The sequence below is a fragment of the Salvia hispanica genome, chromosome 3 (genome assembly GCF_029641045.1).
Source record: "Salvia hispanica isolate PSC_SH4W2 chromosome 3, Shi_PSC_v1, whole genome shotgun sequence".
Lineage (NCBI taxonomy): Eukaryota > Viridiplantae > Streptophyta > Magnoliopsida > Lamiales > Lamiaceae > Salvia > Salvia hispanica.
The window spans coordinates 27,438,020-27,455,320 of record NC_142694.1 but is presented as its reverse complement, the minus strand read 5'-3'; the positions used below and the strand labels follow the sequence as shown (position 1 = coordinate 27,455,320).

At 34.6% G+C, this 17,301-nt stretch overlaps 2 protein-coding genes and 1 non-coding gene across 12 annotated transcripts; 1 reads left to right on the top strand and 2 right to left on the bottom strand.

The window, feature by feature from the left end:
- Positions 1–216: 216 nt before the first annotated feature.
- LOC125217315 (U6 spliceosomal RNA) lies at positions 217–319 on the top strand. Its single transcript, XR_007175727.1, has one exon. It is a non-coding gene; the product is annotated as a U6 spliceosomal RNA (small nuclear RNA).
- Positions 320–1,114: 795 nt separating this feature from the next.
- Positions 1,115–3,984, bottom strand: LOC125212181 (protein STRICTOSIDINE SYNTHASE-LIKE 5-like). The gene is made up of 4 exons (XM_048112276.2): positions 3,438–3,984; positions 2,092–2,399; positions 1,648–1,780; positions 1,115–1,568 (listed from the first exon to the last, which is right to left on the bottom strand). The coding sequence occupies exons 1-4, from the start codon at positions 3,828–3,830 to the stop codon at positions 1,281–1,283; spliced, it is 1,122 nt and encodes a 373-aa protein (XP_047968233.1). The 5' UTR covers positions 3,831–3,984; the 3' UTR covers positions 1,115–1,280.
- Positions 3,985–6,568: 2,584 nt separating this feature from the next.
- MLH3 (MUTL protein homolog 3) lies at positions 6,569–16,808 on the bottom strand. Of its 10 annotated transcripts, none has more exons than XM_048117436.2 (25): positions 16,603–16,808; positions 16,364–16,513; positions 15,675–15,726; positions 15,377–15,424; positions 14,739–14,893; positions 14,588–14,645; positions 14,018–14,075; positions 13,799–13,891; positions 13,489–13,654; positions 13,390–13,405; positions 13,065–13,288; positions 12,574–12,643; positions 10,773–12,131; positions 10,552–10,681; positions 10,386–10,474; positions 9,727–9,800; positions 9,430–9,627; positions 8,879–8,923; positions 8,741–8,794; positions 8,539–8,645; positions 8,364–8,412; positions 7,303–7,362; positions 7,128–7,200; positions 6,953–7,051; positions 6,569–6,872 (listed from the first exon to the last, which is right to left on the bottom strand). In XM_048117436.2, the coding sequence occupies exons 2-25, from the start codon at positions 16,487–16,489 to the stop codon at positions 6,817–6,819; spliced, it is 3,459 nt and encodes a 1,152-aa protein (XP_047973393.1). In that variant the 5' UTR covers positions 16,490–16,513; positions 16,603–16,808; the 3' UTR covers positions 6,569–6,816. The 10 variants fall into 10 exon arrangements, 5 of the variants coding, with proteins under 5 accessions (XP_047973393.1, XP_047973390.1, XP_047973391.1 ...); XM_048117433.2 differs by having other exon boundaries at positions 6,953–7,038; XM_048117434.2 differs by having other exon boundaries at positions 6,953–7,038; positions 16,622–16,808.
- Positions 16,809–17,301: the final 493 nt, after the last annotated feature.

The following is a 17,301-nucleotide window of genomic DNA, read 5'->3' as shown; positions in this document are numbered from 1 at the left end:
TAAAATTAAATATGAGAATTAACTCGTTTCGGGCCAATCCTTTGTGGCTAGGGTTAGTTTCGAGTCTTTACTATTGGGTTATAGGCTATTTGATTTAAGGTTATTCGAGTTGTGATTTTTTTTTACTATAAATTTCCAAAATAGCTCTTTAAAATTATCGGACTGTTCGAGCTCATCTAGGTTTCGAGTTGAATTGATTATGGACTGTAGACAATTGACTCTTTTCAGGGACATCTAATAAAATAGAATGATACAAAGAAGATTACCATGTCCTTGTGCAAAGATGACACACTTAAATCAGGAATTGAACTATGAACAATTGAGGGGTGACTTTATTTTCGATAGTTGTTGGATGAATATAACATCTAGCTAGGTGTGATAATAATGAAATTTTTAATCTTTTAATATAGAGCAGTTTATTTTATTAGTATAAATTTAGTAACTTTATATATTTATTCTCTATGAAAATCTTAGATGTATGATATTTGGGGTGTGATCAATTGCTAACTTTCTTAAGTTGCTAACTTGCTAACTCATCAATATAGTGTATTAAAAATGTCAACACGATGACATTAAAATGTCAACACATAATTTTGTTGAACTTCAATATAATGTGTTAATATTATGTGTTGACATTTTGATGTCAATATGTTGATATTTTTAATATACTATATTGATGAGTTAGCAGAGTTAGCAATTTAAATAGTTAGCAATATAACACCCCCTATGCTACTCTATCATAAAAATAGGAACTTAAACTGATAAAGTAGAATAGTGTTTATTTTTAGTGGTGAATGAAGTTCACCTCATAAAAGTTGCCAAAAAAGAAAGTTTACTAATTTTTATGAATTAACTAAAATAGAAAAAGAATACTAATGTGTAAGGACGGAAGAAGTATTTGCTAATATGAATTTCAATTAGCAAATAATGCTTCTTTCTGGAGCACTTGTACTATTAAATACAATAAAACAAATACACAAAACAAAAATAAATAGTGGGATAGATGATGTAGATCTAAATTTTCAGCCTCGGCAGTTTCTAATCTGTGTACTATTAAGCACATTCTTTGTAGTTAGGAAAAATTGAGGAAAATAAATTTAAGAGAGACAATAGGTATTTATGAGTTACTACTATTATTCAAGCCTTTGGAATATAATCAGTGGGTATAATACTATATTTTCATGAAGCTGAATGCAGGCAGCCCTTGAACTCAAAACTAAAATAACATGGTTGTACAAAGTAGCAACATACATGCTCTGTTATATATACCTCTGAAGATCTCACGACGAAGCAGTGGCAGTGGCAGTGGCGGGATATCGAGTCAGGTCGAGTCGAGTAATGTAGGACGAAAACAATGAACCACAGTATAAATATTGAGCAATCTTGTTGCAGCTTGTAACATATGAAACCTCTGCATCATAGTAATGTGCAATCACTTTTCCCTCCAAATCAACCGCAACACTCCCTCCGTTTTTCTCCGTCTTAGGCCGCCCTACATACTTGTCTAGCATCGCCATCGTCTTCCGAACCCATGGATATCGCTGTAGCATCTTTAATAAACCCGGATCCTATCCAAATCAAAATATTAATTAAACCGTCAATTTATTTCATCGTGTAAATAATAATATACTAGTATTAATTAATTACCGCGCCAAGTGCAATCCAATAAAGGCCGTTGCCGTCGTATCGGATGTTGTCGGGCAGCCCGGGCAGATTCTCAACGAACATTTCAACTGACCCTGCCCGGGGGCCTTGAATGTAGTACTTCTTGCACCTCAACCTGCATTGAACTTAAGCGGGGGTTGGATTTGATACTCAAATACTCCCTCTTTCCACTATTTAAAGATCCATTTATTTTTTTCCACTTTTAGTACGTGGCCCTATATTCTACTAACATTTTCCACTCACAATCCATTATAAAACATGAGACTCACATTTTACGCTCACAATCCATTATAAAACATTTCACTCATATTTTACACTCACTTTTCTTTCCAAAGTCAAATAATTTCTTAAAAACTCGTTCTCAAAATGTCTCTTTAAATAGTGGACAGACGGAGTAAAACAATAGGAGGAAGGAGAGAGACTGACATTGCAGTTTCGCAGACGATGACGAAAGTTTGATCATGGGAGAGGGCGACGCCGTTAGCGAAGTAGAGGTCTTTCAAGAGAACTGTTGTTTGCTTTGTTGATGGATCGTAGCTCAAGAATCTGCCGTGGGGTCTACCGTCCATCATGTCGAGGAAAGCGTGTTCGATGCTGTATTTGGAGGAGGCATCGGTGAAGTAGAGCGTACCATCAGGGCTGATATCGACAGCATCGGTAAGCTTGAATTTGAGACCTTCGGCCTCATCGGTTAACAATTGTATTACACCATCTTTGCTTATGTTTAGTAGCCCCTGCAATTACAGCGGCGGATATAATTGAGAACTTTTCAATGTTTACCTTTCAAAAAATCTGTTTAAATCGAATCAAACTCCAAATTTGAAGATTAAGATATCATTCATTTTTAAAAAATGATAAAATTCTTATTTTAATCTGTTTTAATTCAGATTAGAACATTTTGTTCAAGTCAGGCAGGATTGCAGCCGCTCAATTGGAATTTTGTAGATAATAAACATAAAACAAAAGGACAAAATTCATATCATATGTTTCATGACCACCAGTATTAATTATCAAGTGATTAAGTAATTATGTAGTGGACTTATTTTCGTGCTAGAATAACAAACGTGTAGTTACACATATGACAATGCTACTTTCTTATCCTAACATAAATAATTTATTGATTTTTTAATATTTTATTTCTTTTCTACTTAATTCACTAAATATAACTCCTACTACTTTCAATTTACTAAACACTTTCTTTTTTTTAATTCTCATGTTCAAAAAAAAATATTACGGAGTACATACCTTGTGACGGAGGCAAAATTAAAGAACAATAACTAATATCATACTAATATCTATATATTCATTATTAAATAACTCATTTTGATATTTTTAGAATATATTACTAGTATATCATTACATTTCACGATTGATTTGTATGGTATAGTCTGTATCATAAATAAACCATATTCTAATAACACACGGTACTCACAAATCGTTATAAAATTAATTGATAAAAAAGAGTTTTATATTTCACTAATTTCTCTAATTCACATCTCTTAAATTCCATGCTGATGTGAGAGATCCAACCATACACAGGCTTACTTTAATAAATACTGGTAGTAAAATAATATTTAACTATTATACTTATAGTACTAGCAATTTATGGTCTATTAAGAAAAACACTTTTAGTAACACAGTAGGAAGGAGGTGATTGCGACATCAAACTAATCGTTGTTGTAATTAAAGCCTTGGTGTCAACGATTGATTGGATACGACAAATGCCACGTGGCATTAAAGTCCAAATTAAAAAAATCAGTTAAGAGAGTGACCTTGTAAGCATCAGCGACAACCACTTCACCGTGGGCCCCATGAACGATCCCGAGAGGCCTGCCTCCCGTGTTGACCCACTTCTCCACCGCTGACTCGGCGGCGGAGTCCTTGAAAGCCACCTTGCTGATCCACCCGTCCGCGCCGCCGGTGTAGATGAGGCCGGTTTTGGGGTCACACGCTATATCCTCGGGGCCCACCAGCTTCCCCTCTCCGATCCTCTCTGAACCCCGCAGCACTTTGCCGTTTCGATTCGGCACCACCAGCGGCGGCGCTGCCATCCGAGCCAGCTCGTGCTCTGGAAGCGCCACCGCCTCGAACGTCTCCAGGCGGTAGAGGAGCGCCGCCGCTAAAACCGCTATCGCGGCGATCGCGTACGGGACTATGCTTGCCATTTGCTTGAGATCGATCGATCGATCACTGAAAAAGCTCAGTTTCTATTTTTGTGAGGTTAGAAGTAGTTGTTTGAATGATGAAGTGATTAAATATAAAATAATTGGATGAGAAACAAAAAATATTCACGGCATGTGGATTGGATTGGGATCCACAACCAATGAAAAGATTTTGTTGTTTAATGTTCATACTCGCGTCCATTGTTAATCGGCTCAATTTGTTATTTCAGTATGTCCTTAAAGTATTGTCATATTTAATGTCAACTATTTTTAGTAGTGAATTATACTTCTTACGGAGAAGGTAATTACACACGTCTTAATTAACTACTAGTGCGATCATGAGTGTCGTATTCTTCTAGATTATTATACGCTAAATATCAAGTTAATTACTAAATTATCCTTATTTAGTTTGCCAAAATTATTAAGTATATTAGTAGTGTAGTAGTCTTGTATAGAAATCATATTTTTTACTATTGTATGTTTTCTATATAAAAGGATAACTATTAATACTCCAAAGTTCGCAACCTGATGACGATATATCTTAGTTCAGATACTTTACTTCATAGTAATATTTGTATGTGCTGATCTTTTCTATTATATAGTCAGTTAAATTTAATTTTTGTTATGTTAAGGGTTAACATGTCAAGACGGAAGGAATCATTTCTAATAGAAAGGTACCCCTCCGTTCCATAGTAATAGGGGCGTTTTTCCATTTCCGTCCGTTCCATAGTAATAGAGTCATTTCTCTTTTTAGTAAAAGTCAACACATTTTTCCACACCTACTTTACTCTCTCTTACTTTTTTCTATCTTCATCTCTCTACCTTTTTCATTTTCCACTTTATTCTCTTTTTACTTAACTCACCTAACACAATTTTTCTTAATCTCTGTGCCGAAAAATTTTGCCTCCATTACTATGGAACGGAGGGAATACTAATTTATCCTATCAAATGGAGTATACGCTTTTGAGCATGTAGTAAATGGATTTTAAAATGGGGATACTGACCCTAAAATCTACGCGAAGTAAAAACCTAGTTCAATGAATTCGAATGAAGCATGTGTTGAATCATTACAAAACATATGGAAAACATACTGCAGTTTCAAGGTATTACGCATCGGAATACAGTAATTAAACCTACTAGAATGAAGTAAAATGAGTTTGTAATGAAAACCGACACAACAGCGCATCTCATCATAAAACTAGATCTAATAGCCCTAATTTGATCTCTAGTTCGGTCTTTAAAATTTGTTCGATATTGATCACAACTCTGCACTATATACTTTGAATTTGCCTACTTAAATCATTTTTTAAGAATAAATAACATAATTTTTAATTAAAAGTAAAATTATAGAGTATAATTTATTTACATATTTAATAGTATATAATCGTTAAAATTATATAGAGTATAATTTATTTACACATTTAATTAGTATATAATCGATGAATAATTTTTCAAGGGTCACGTACTCATGTTAAAATATACAATACTCCAATCCACAACTAAGACTAATCCTACACCATTAGATATTAAAATGAGTGAATGAGATTAAAGCTCACAGATTTCAATAAATAGTAGACAAAATATTAACAAAAGGATAAGATACTCAATATGTTAATAATAATTTAAATGACTTTTTCTATATCAATATAATGTAGTACAAATATCAACACAATGACATGATAATTATAACACAAGTACCCAAAAATGTCAATACAGATTGATATTGTGCATGCATTATATTGAAATTTTTTATGCATTTATTGATATAAAGTCTTAGGTTTCAACATATACAAAAATTGAAATAAAAATAAAATTTCGTCATCTTATCATCGTCGTAACATATGAAATTGAGATCTCGTTAGAATCCTTATAAAATTACATTTATTTTGATATATTTTTTACGAAAAAATAACTTATATCGAGAGAGTTATGTAAATTTTAAATTTTAAAATGATTTTAAAGAGAGAAAATAGTTAGTTTTAACTACAATATAGTATAAGTTATATTAATACTCTTTAAGTTTATTTAATGATTATTTAAATTTAAAATATAATCCACTTAACATTATTTTAACCATAAAATCTCTTAGTCTAATGACTAAAATTGATCTTAATTTGAGATTAGTAATTAATTAACAATTGATCACCAACTCTTTTCAATATTATACAAGTAGATCTTATTCAAAACAATTATCATGTCCAATTTTTACTGATTAAGTCGAAATATAAAATAATACTCTCATTTAAAATCTTGAGAAAAAATATAAAGAAAAAAAAAAGGAGACAATATTATTAAATATGAAAAAAAAAAATTGGGCCAGCAAGTATCAATCTCTTAAACCTTATACGGGTATAATAATTATACTACTAAACATATGTATCACATACATAAGTTATGGGGGGCATGCATGGCCCTATACTTTAGTTTGCCTCCGCCAATGCTCGTCAATTTGACGACGACTGTGAACTAGGATTTTATCAATCTTTGCATTTCCGCATCAACTCTATACATTCTTTAACAAACCATTCCTCAAGTCTCTCATATATAAGACTTGTAACTATTATTAATAGTAATTAGCAACAACTGTTATTTAATAGGATTAATATGTAATGAATAATCAAGTGTTATTTGTATGGCTTTTTGGTAAAAGAGTAGTATTTTTATTTTCGGGGATATTTTTTGTTCTAAAGAAAATGTGACCAAGTATACACACAAATTGGTCAGACCTTGAATTCAGTTAGTTGTGGAAATACCTTTTCTCTTTTCACCGTTTTGAATTTGTCTAATATACAATACAATTACAACATGGATATTGCGGATGGCTCTTAAACAAATTTGTAAACCTCATTTTATCAACACATAAGAGGATGGATATTGAGCGGTTTAGGATACAGCAGATCTTAGTCGCTGAGACATACGCTTTAAACTGACTTTATGTTGCCGTAAGCCATGCCAGCAGGATGCGTCTATACCAAGCCTCGCAACTTTGTTATGCAAGATTTCGAGATTGACAAGAGGGACGGTTGTTGGTCGGCCGTGAGCACACTGGAAAGCAGCGGGATCTAATATGTAATAAAAACTAAACAAGGTGACAAACCCGAGTTTCAGTTTTAGCATCAGCTTACCTGGAAACAAAGTGAAGTCTGTTTCAGCTCGTCGACAATGAGGGAACATTCTGAAGGCAGCAATGTATCTCCAAACATAATCGCCCCTGCATAAAGGTACTACTTATTGAAGTCGGAAACTAGATGTATGGTGAGAAAGTTAAGGCTAAGTAGACTTCTAGATGCTTGACGTTACCCCTGCATGCTTTGCTGTTAAGGACACGGTGAACGGATGGGGGTATGGTTGATGACCCATCTGTGTCAGCAAGCTGCAGCATGAGGAACACAGGTCAAACTAAGTTTTAGAGAGACGAAGGGAAGTGAAATAGCATTAAAGCAGCAAAAGAGACAAAGGTATTAAACAATGTTACCTGTTGAAGGAACTCTAGGAGATCAATATCATTTAAAACCACACCCAAAATGCAAGGCACCTGAATCAAATTCAAGCTTTTAGCAAGAATAGTTGGAACTTGACTCTGGAAGAAAATGGGATAGAAGCAACATGAGTATGACACAAGATTGTGCCCAGTGTATCATGCTCTCATCGGGAGTTTCAAAGTGGAACCCAGGGGAATGTAACAGAGGTTCTTTATTTTTCCTGCTTCCTATTTACAATTTCAAATAATACCATATCCAAATGGATTTAAATCCACTGTGGATCAAAACCTAAAAAATGAAATTCAGGGTTTAAATTCCAGTGCATTAGGATACTATTCAAATATACAAATTTGAGTCTTGAGGAAACTTAATAGATCTCATTCTTAAGCACCCCTAGGTGTGTGATAATATACTAAGTTAACTATAACTAATATCAGTTTTATATGTTAAAAATATCAACACAAAGGCATAAATTTATCAATCTTATTGTGTTGATAAACTTATGTCTTTGTGTTGATATTTAAATTTACATGTTGTATTGATATAATTATGTCTTTGTGTTGATAATTTTAGTACACAGAATTGAAAGTTATTAGTTATTATTGTAAAGTAGTTAGCACACTAACACAACCCAGCACCCCTATGTTCAATTCCTCAATCAACATCACAAACACTTGTTTCATAATTATATCCTTATCAGCAAGAAAATCAAACCATGGCTGCAATAATATCCATCAAAATAATATCCACTTTCTGGAACATTGTAAAAACGGCTACACCATAGAGACCTAAGTTATTCCACAGTAAAAAATAGCAGGCCAATTTTTACGTGGAATAAATGCAACTATTTTCTCATCAGGTTTGCATGTCTAAACAAAATTTTCAACATTTTACATAATGTTCCTGTAAAAAAAGTTCTTAAGTTCTCAAGCATCTAAACCCTGAATACATTCAGCAAACAAACATAACTGGAAGTTGACTATAAAAGATGACAAAGTGTGAAGACAAGAAAAAATGCCAAATTTGAGATACCGATAAATAAATGGAGCTCTACCGCGAGAAGTTTGATAACTGTAGGCTGCCTGTGTAGAGAATCTAAATGTCTGCATTGAAAAGACCATAACAGGGTGAATATAGTCTGTCATAGGCTAAGGGCACCACATCCTCACTGCATATAGGTATGTGCAGTTAAAACATATAAAGCGTTTGATGGATGCTTTAGTTATTACTTTGTAAAGGAATTTGAGTCCTGAGAATGTATATTGCAAATCCAACCCCAAGTTTGAATTTGTTCTGCATAATTGTGAAGTAATTGATAACCAATTTCAGGCAAGACCTGTATAAACATTAGAGTCAATCAGTCAATACCAGAAGTACTTTAAGATTAATCTGAAGAAATCATGATGACATCCGGTGATGAAAATTACATACTAGTTCATGCTCAGAATCCAGATACTTGATAGTTTTCATTTCTCCCGATAATACCTGATATTTTCAAAGAATGAGTCGGACATGCTAATATTCCCCAAGAAGAATCTTTTAACACCTTAAATGAGCAAACAAGGTTACCTTACTTCGTAATTCCTCCAGTTTAATTCTTTCATCAGCAGCATGCTGTCAACCAGCAAAAGTTCTGTCAGTTCTATTTTAGTTTCGAAATTGCTCAGGTGAAGCCTTATGTATGTCTATTTTGCACAAAACATGTTATTTCTAGTTTCCATGCTTAATATAATTCTTAATGCAATATATACTAAGGATGACTATGTGTAACCAAATCCTCTGAGATACCAATCTTGCCCCAATCATCCTTGAATGTAGAACCAATTAATAGATTGGCCTTTGACTCAAGTCCTACGAATCAATCATGATTATGAAAAAAAAAAAGTAACAGGGAGGGGAATTTCGACTCAACTCTCAAGTCCTACGAATTAATCATGATCATGTAAATTATTTGAAACTCAACTAATATTGCAAAAGCAACAGGGAGGGGAATTCTGAAAAGAATAAGGAAACTAAACATTAATAGAGTTGAAAAGAAAAGGAAAATTAAATAATCACATGCAGAAAAAGACATCTACATAAAGGAAATTTTTCAACAATGGTGATAAGAAGGCAACAACCTGATCAATTATAGCAAGGGTTTTTCCAGCCACAATTGCAATGAATTTCTTATCCACCTGATCGAGAACTTTAGCATTCTCAAGGCAAGCCCTCTCAACTGATTTAGGAACCAAGGAGACGCCATCAAGTTGCAAGGAATCAGAGAAGATGTTGAGGATCCCGTCCTGATTTCTTTTAATGTCTGAGCTGCTATTACCCTGTAGGAAAAATTAAATCTCATTTCCGGAAATCAGACATAGAAGAGCCTGAAACTTAACGAATTATTCATAAATTGACAAATAATAAAGTTACTCAACTGCAGTGGCCAAACTACAATTTCTCCATTTCCACCTGGAGTCTAAAGAATCCTCAATTTCTTTCGAACCGAGACCTGACGAATAGAATTTGATTGTATTTTATGGGACATCATGCACGTAACCATGTAATAGTATATGTTAGTAGAAGAAAAAGTATCATATTTATGTTGGGAAACCAATTCAAATTCAAAAACCTGGAAAGAAAATAAGGTGTTGTAAAATGCTTATAAACATGTTTTAATCATATAGTACTAATTTGAAAAGTTGTTCAAGGTCAAATTATTCATTGTGTTTTTCAAACAGATGAAACATGGAGTAATAATTAAGTCAGTAAGCATATCAATATATGTTGATATGCACGTTAAAAGAACCATATAAAAAATGTGATTTTTTTCTCTAGTAAAATTGATTTAATGTTAGAAATTTCAAAACAGTAGTAATTAACATAATATTATACACATATATATACGTATTATAGTGATAAAATAGTAATTTTCAACAGTTCTTTTACCTGCAAGACAACCTGCAGGATGGACGCTGTTATCTGAGTAGTACAGAGGTAGGTTCTACTCTAGTTTTAAAATTATTATTGAAAGCAGAATTACAGAAAAGGGACGTGATCTCCACCTAGTTGTTCTTAGTATAAAGAAGACACTTACTCTCAACAGGCTCAATGTTGGTAAATTCCTCTTCTTTTTTTCCTTTTTTCTGAACTGATGTGCTTTCAGGTTTTATTTCAAGCACTGATCTGCAAGCAGAAAAAAAATAGATTGAGAGCTTAATTTCCACTAAAATGTTTGGAACAAAGCCCAAAGCATTTATGACCTTTTAGAAGCTGTGCAATCCATGACTTGCTTTCCCCTTGGCGACAAGTAGAATTGACCATCAGGTTTATCTGAACATTTAAAGCTCATGTCTTCTACATGAAGTTGTTCATTGCTAAATTCTCCAGCCGCTGCACAATTCAGTATTTTTTTTTACTTTCTGGTACATACTTCAAATTAGGATATTGAGTTAATAAATAAGAGTTGGTCTTTAGAGCAAACCTATGGAGGAATATCTGCCAAAGATGCTCTCAGGTGATTTTATTGCAGACAGGGAGGTGGTGTCAGTCAAATCCAGAAATCCTCTCTTGGTCGAGTAATATGGTGGAGCTGGATGGCTTTTTGAGAAGCACATTTTTTTGTTGAGCAGTGTCCCCTGATTCGTACAATTGTGCATTCCATGTTCACACTCATCTGGAGAAGTGTCATCTGATGGTGCCTCTGTAAAATTCTTGAGACTTTCTTCACAGTGAACGGGTGACAGTGACCAGTATGCATCTGTGAATCTCTTGAAAGGCTTTAAAGAGAACAAATTCTCAAAATCCAACTGACTTTCACCAATTTCCTCATCAGGGGAATGGTTCGTGAAGGAGCAATCCTGCTGCAGCCTATTATATTTTGTATCTCCAAGAATTTCTCCTTGAATAGGACATCTGTGTAAAATATCTTTTCCTAATCCAGAGTGACCTTCAACTGAAGTTTTCTCAATTGGATAATTACTATTGTCAAGAAACTTGATCTCAGTTTCCTTTCTAGTTAGAGGAGACCATCCAGATCGGAATGAATGCCAACTAGAAGTGGATTCCCAAAATTGCTCAGAGTCAGGTAGATTATCCCCTAGGAAAGATGACTTCACTGAATCCCTTCCAGGAGACTCCAACATTCCATCGATGTCATGTCTGGTCACTGGAGAAAACTGAAATGGTTGGAGAGCACTGCACTCAACATCACCTCCTAACATCACTGAATTGATATCATCTTCCACGATATCACAACAATCAATCCGCCTTCTTTTAGCTCTGCCATCTCGTCCAAATTCAAATCTCGCATCCTTTGAAGGTGATCTTCTCTCTTTCATCAAGCTTTTGTCAAAGGAGCAACTTCTAAGAAATGATATGCCATATTCCTCATCAGTATGTCTATTATCACCAAAATAATGACAATCAATAGAAGCCCCACTCGCTATTGACCTGCTGTCCACATTCTCATTGGTTGCAGGTAAGATGTACCCTAAAGCTGAAGATAGGTCATCCATCTTTCGACCATATGTTTTTGCCACATGCAATGGTGAGGAAACACACCAAGGAGAAATTTGGTTTATAGTCTCACCAACCATAGATCCATCACATGCTTGGCTTATGTAGTCATTTTCAGGTAGTAAATCTGCCTCTAACTCAAAATTTTCAAACCCAAGAACTTTTCGGCAAGACTTTCCAGATTCAAATGTGGTCTCTTCTAAACCCAGTGAGTTATCGTGGTTTTCGTATGGCTTATCCCAGTGAGTGGAGCAAACATCAACAGGAACTAGGCTGGTCTGTGTCTGGCACCTTCTTTTTCCACTTTCAGGATTACCTAACATATCTTTAGATTCAAATAGGAAAATATTAGAAATCAATTGTCATTTTCGTGATTTTAAGAAAATTGAAATCGACAGCCTAAAGACTCAAAATCAGTACAGTGCTCTTCCAATGCAGACAACGATGACAATGAAGACTCCTCAGGGGTGGTGCCCAAGGTACAGAAGTCACCCATTGCTTCTATAACCAGTATTGCTCACTCATTCAAATGTTTCACTGATAATTTGATAGACAAGGCTAAAACAGCTATTTTCAAATATAATACTGTAAGACTTTCTGACAGGTAGAACATACTTGATAAAAACCAAATTTAGAATTCCCTATCGTGAATATCTCATAGACTCGTATCAGAGACTTAGGATATTAGTTCAGTTCTTGAATCTCTCTACCATGGAGAACAAAATTCATTTTAGCACACAAGTTTTCAACATAGTCTCGTGAATTACCATGAGAAGTATTTTTTGTCCAAAGACGCATCACACCATCCTCTATGAAAGTAAGAACGGGTGCCCAGTCCTATTACAGAGAAGCAAATACAAAAAATAAATCATCAGATTGTCGGCATACAATTCAAATACATTTCATTAGTAATCTAGTGAAACAACAACTAATTCCATTAATCTAGTGAAACAACAGTTAACACAATAGAATTAACTGAAACAATCATTTCTAGAGATGAAGTTGAGACTAGGAACAAGTTGAAGTATCCAGATTACTCAGAAAGAATCATAGGAATTACACATTAAGTCTTTATCAGCTCTGACAAGCACTTGGTCAATCTGATATTTTAACATGAATAATGCCATAGAATCTTTTTTGCTTCTCTATGAACACATCTCATGTTAATAACAAATCGGTTTTACTCTATAGAGGCAATAGATGCAAGAAACTTCACATCCAACATAACTTAATCATGCTACACCAGATCAAAGACTACCTTAAATTCAACTGAGGTCCTCAATCGCTCAGAAGCAATAATATCATAATAAGATGTTGGGCATTGTAGATTCAAAATAAAGGCTGGGCATTTGTCGTACTTATTCTGCTTCATCCTTTGGGAACTGGTGGTAAGCTGCCAGGGGCTGGACATATCAAATTTAGCAGCCAACTGATTCACTAGCTTATGAATGGGTCCCTTGTAAACAAGTCTTGAATTGATGTCTGTAAAGAAAATTTAAGAAATACAAGACTAAAATTTGACGTCTTCAGATTACTACTTCCACCAAACAACAACTCTAGAAGGGAATAGTAGACATGGATACAGACATACTGGATTGCCTGCAATATCAATCAACCATCAATCAAAAGAAGTTTTTTTCTCTATTAATTAAAAAGTAAGAACTAACTGAACGAAATCATACCTTCGGAGAAAAGATTCCATGAGGTTCAGATATATACCCAGAAAGATTCAGTTCTCTATTGGATAGAACCAGTTTGTGGAAACTAGCTGAACTCCCAATGCCAAAATATGTTGAAAGTATTGGTAACGGGGAAGCTGAAGGTCCAACACAAAGCAGCTCATCTAAGCTGCATCAAATGGATAAAGTAATTGATCTTAGAGAACTCTAAATAGGAGGTGAAGAAGGAAGCTCCAGCATTGAAGCAGCCCCACCACACAATCTTGTCAAGGAACAAAACGGTTTTAAATAATAGTTATAAGAACGACGATACCTTTCCACATCAACAACTCTGAAGAACACATTAACATGAACAAGGGCAGTTCGAAGCACGCTCATTTTGATCGAATCCAGCACCTTCTTGGGGCTACAGTTTCAGAGGCACAAATCATTATCACACCATACTGCTGTAAAACTGTCATGAGCCAACCCTAAATTTGCTATAAGGCTAACACTTTAAATCTTCAAAAATTATTTCATTTTCCAAATGAACCTGGATTGCATCTGTTTTCTTCGAACAGGCTGATTGTAAAATATATCATGAGATATGACTGCAAAAAATGAAGGCCAAGATAGTAGATTAAACAAATGACAGTCGCACAAGGCTAATACATCAAAAATTATTTATACATCCAGGCTTAACCATAGAGAATCAGGATTTGTAATTTGAAGAATCTACAAACTAGCGTGTCCAATCCTAGTTACTAAATTTTGAGAAGGCTAAACCCTATAAAAATGTGTCCAGAGGAAACAAATAGAATAATTGCTTTCTTAATAAGCAACAAGAGCATTAATCTAAACCCTATAAGCATGTCTATTCAAATTCGTGATGAGGTAGATAGAAATGAGTTTTAAAATGCGATTGTGCTTTAAATAGATTTCGTGAGAGAAAGAATCAATTCAGAATACGACGTAAAAGTCATCCTTCCCATAGGATGTGTGTTTTTAAAATTTCATCTTTCACCAATCAAAGATTTGCTACTTAAATTGTTACGCATTTCACTTCCCACAGTGGATACAAATAAATTCAGCTGCTAATGGTGATAAACCATAAGAAGAACACCTGTAGTTCCCACTTCTTCTCTGTCATTATTGATTCCAATGAACACACACTTCCTTTTCTGCAACAGAATAGCAAGTCATAGACAAACAGTAACAGTTGCACTTGTGTTAGCAAACATGCATTGTACCTAAAACAGCTTGATAGTCAGTACCTTCAGTATCTTTTTGTATCCAGTTGATTTCCCTCTTGCTTTTGTCACAATCTCCAACAGAGAAACATCAGAAATCGAGCACAGAGCTTCTCCATGATAGTCAAGGTTTTCAGTAGTACTGGCATCCAGAGCCAAGTAATCAACTTTGGATGTAACTGTTGCAAAGCAATGATAAAAATGGTCAAATAAAGGGACACAGGTACAGTAAGAAGCCTTGTGAAGATTCCATAGATGATCCAAAGATCCCTTGACTTCTCATCCAATGCAAGGGCAACAAGCTTTGACAAACTCTCAGGGCCAAATCAGTATTTTCATCAGCAACTATGCAACAGAATTACCTAAGAATCCAATTAACTACTCTTTTCCATATTGAGATCTACATTATTTCTTAACTCATTTAAAACAAGATAATAAGACATTAAATCATATACCAAATACAAGTACAAAGTTAACATAATTATGTCAGAAAATGTAGCTAAAATAAAGTCACTCAAATTAACAAATTGGCTTAAGCTTTCACAATAACCACTAGTTCTTTTTGAAATGTAACCTTGTTTTCATACACAAACTTACTAGGGCAAAATCACAGATGCAGGCAGAGACAAAAAGTATGTGAATACATATGTTATCCATTTTACCATATCGTTCTCCTAATAGCAGTAGTCCATCCCGCGTAATTCCAGATCCTACAAAAGATAAATATTGAGCTGAAGGAATTGCAGAATAATCTTCAGGAATAGAGAAAATATATTAAACCACCTTAATCTTAGAGGTCCTATCACGATATTAGTTATATTTGGGTGCAAGAGAAAGGAAATGAAAAAAAAATCACTACTTCATCTTTCATTTTCTTTCTGCCTATTTCTAGTTTGCACTCATTTGCTATTCATTCATAGCCCTCAGAGGAAATGAAGCCAAAAAATAAATGGGACTTACCATTATCCACCACTTTGAGGTAGGAGCTACCAACCCCTACTGACACGGCAACCTGGTTAAGCAATCAGAGTCAATATTCAAGAGCGAACCATCAAAAAAGAGGATCGAAAATATGGTCACTAATTACAATAATATAGGGCCCACCAGAAGACTTATTCCACGCCATTGTCGATTAACCCCTTCCCCTTGATAACATATGAGCACAAAAAGACACAACATCAACAACAAACATGACAAACAAGTTTCTTTCTACACCTCAGTTATGATTCAGAGTTAACCCATCCCCAATCAACATATAGTAGAACCATTATCAATCCACTGTTGCACCTTAAAGCAATGCCTACTGCTCCTAACCATATCTATTGTATGCGTTGATACTATAAGGCCATGACCCACTGTTCTAGCAACAAATTCCATTTAACCTGCTTTGCACATCCAACAGCCAAACCTAACCATTACAGTCAGTTCTTGAAAGAGGATGACATGAAGCAAAGACATTTTGAAGAGAAAATACCTCAAATGTTAACAAAGAAAACAAAAGTCCCAGTAAAAACAGAAGATCTTCTAATTTCATTCCAAGTGCAATATCAAATCCAATGTTGCATTTTCACTCCAGACCAACTGTCCCTCCCTAATAACCAGAAGCCAGTTGGTAGGCACACCAATTAAGCAACTTAACTAAATATTACCTCAGTAGCACCTGCATCAAGGCTGTTAAAAACTAACTCCTCAACAATCCTCGTCAAATCACATATCACGACCCCGGACCGCACCGAGCTGTGAGTGGTCTCAGGCAACCTTTCGATGCTCCTCATCTCCAAAACAATTACTTCGCCACCCTACATTAGGATTAACAGATGATCATTAAGAAAACAGAAATCACAGCACGCCACATTCAAATTAAAATTACGAGTGTATCGTAGTGTACATTTTCTCCGCACGATTACCCTAAGTCTGAACCTTCCCGTTGATCAGTGAAATGTTCCAAGTGACCCCATTTTCAAATTTTCACGTCCCTGGAAAAATGGCGCAACGAATCGCGTCGCAAGAAGGTTGAAGATGTTAAAATGGGGATTAGGGTTTTTGATTGTGGAATTAAATTCGCGATAGCTTTGTTACAACGTCGGTTCACTGCATGATGAACTAGTGCAGCAAACAAACAATTTAATTAAAAATTGATTGATTACTTTTCGTTATTTTCATTCCCTCCAAATATATCTACCAAACAGTATTTTTATTTGTTTTTATCAATTTTAGAATTAGCTGAGGTTTTGTTTTATTTTATTTTTTTTAACAAAAACAATTACAATTTCAGAATATGCACAGTTTCATATAAAACAGTAACTAAAAAAATTTATTATATTGTCTATATGATTATGTGTTGTTTCATATGCCAGTTAGCTATAAATAGAAATGACAATTCAATTAATCAACTTAGAATTTGTTCAAATTCATATATGGCAAGAAATTGGTTCAAATCTAGTCATTAGTGAGCGTTTAGGGAACAAGTTTTATTTCTGTGTAGCTCTAGATTTTTCCATTGGCCAAAAAAAAGGCAGATACTATTGGGTAAAAATTTGATGGCTTTTGTATTAGAATCGTCGACCGCACCATTAGTTTGATATTG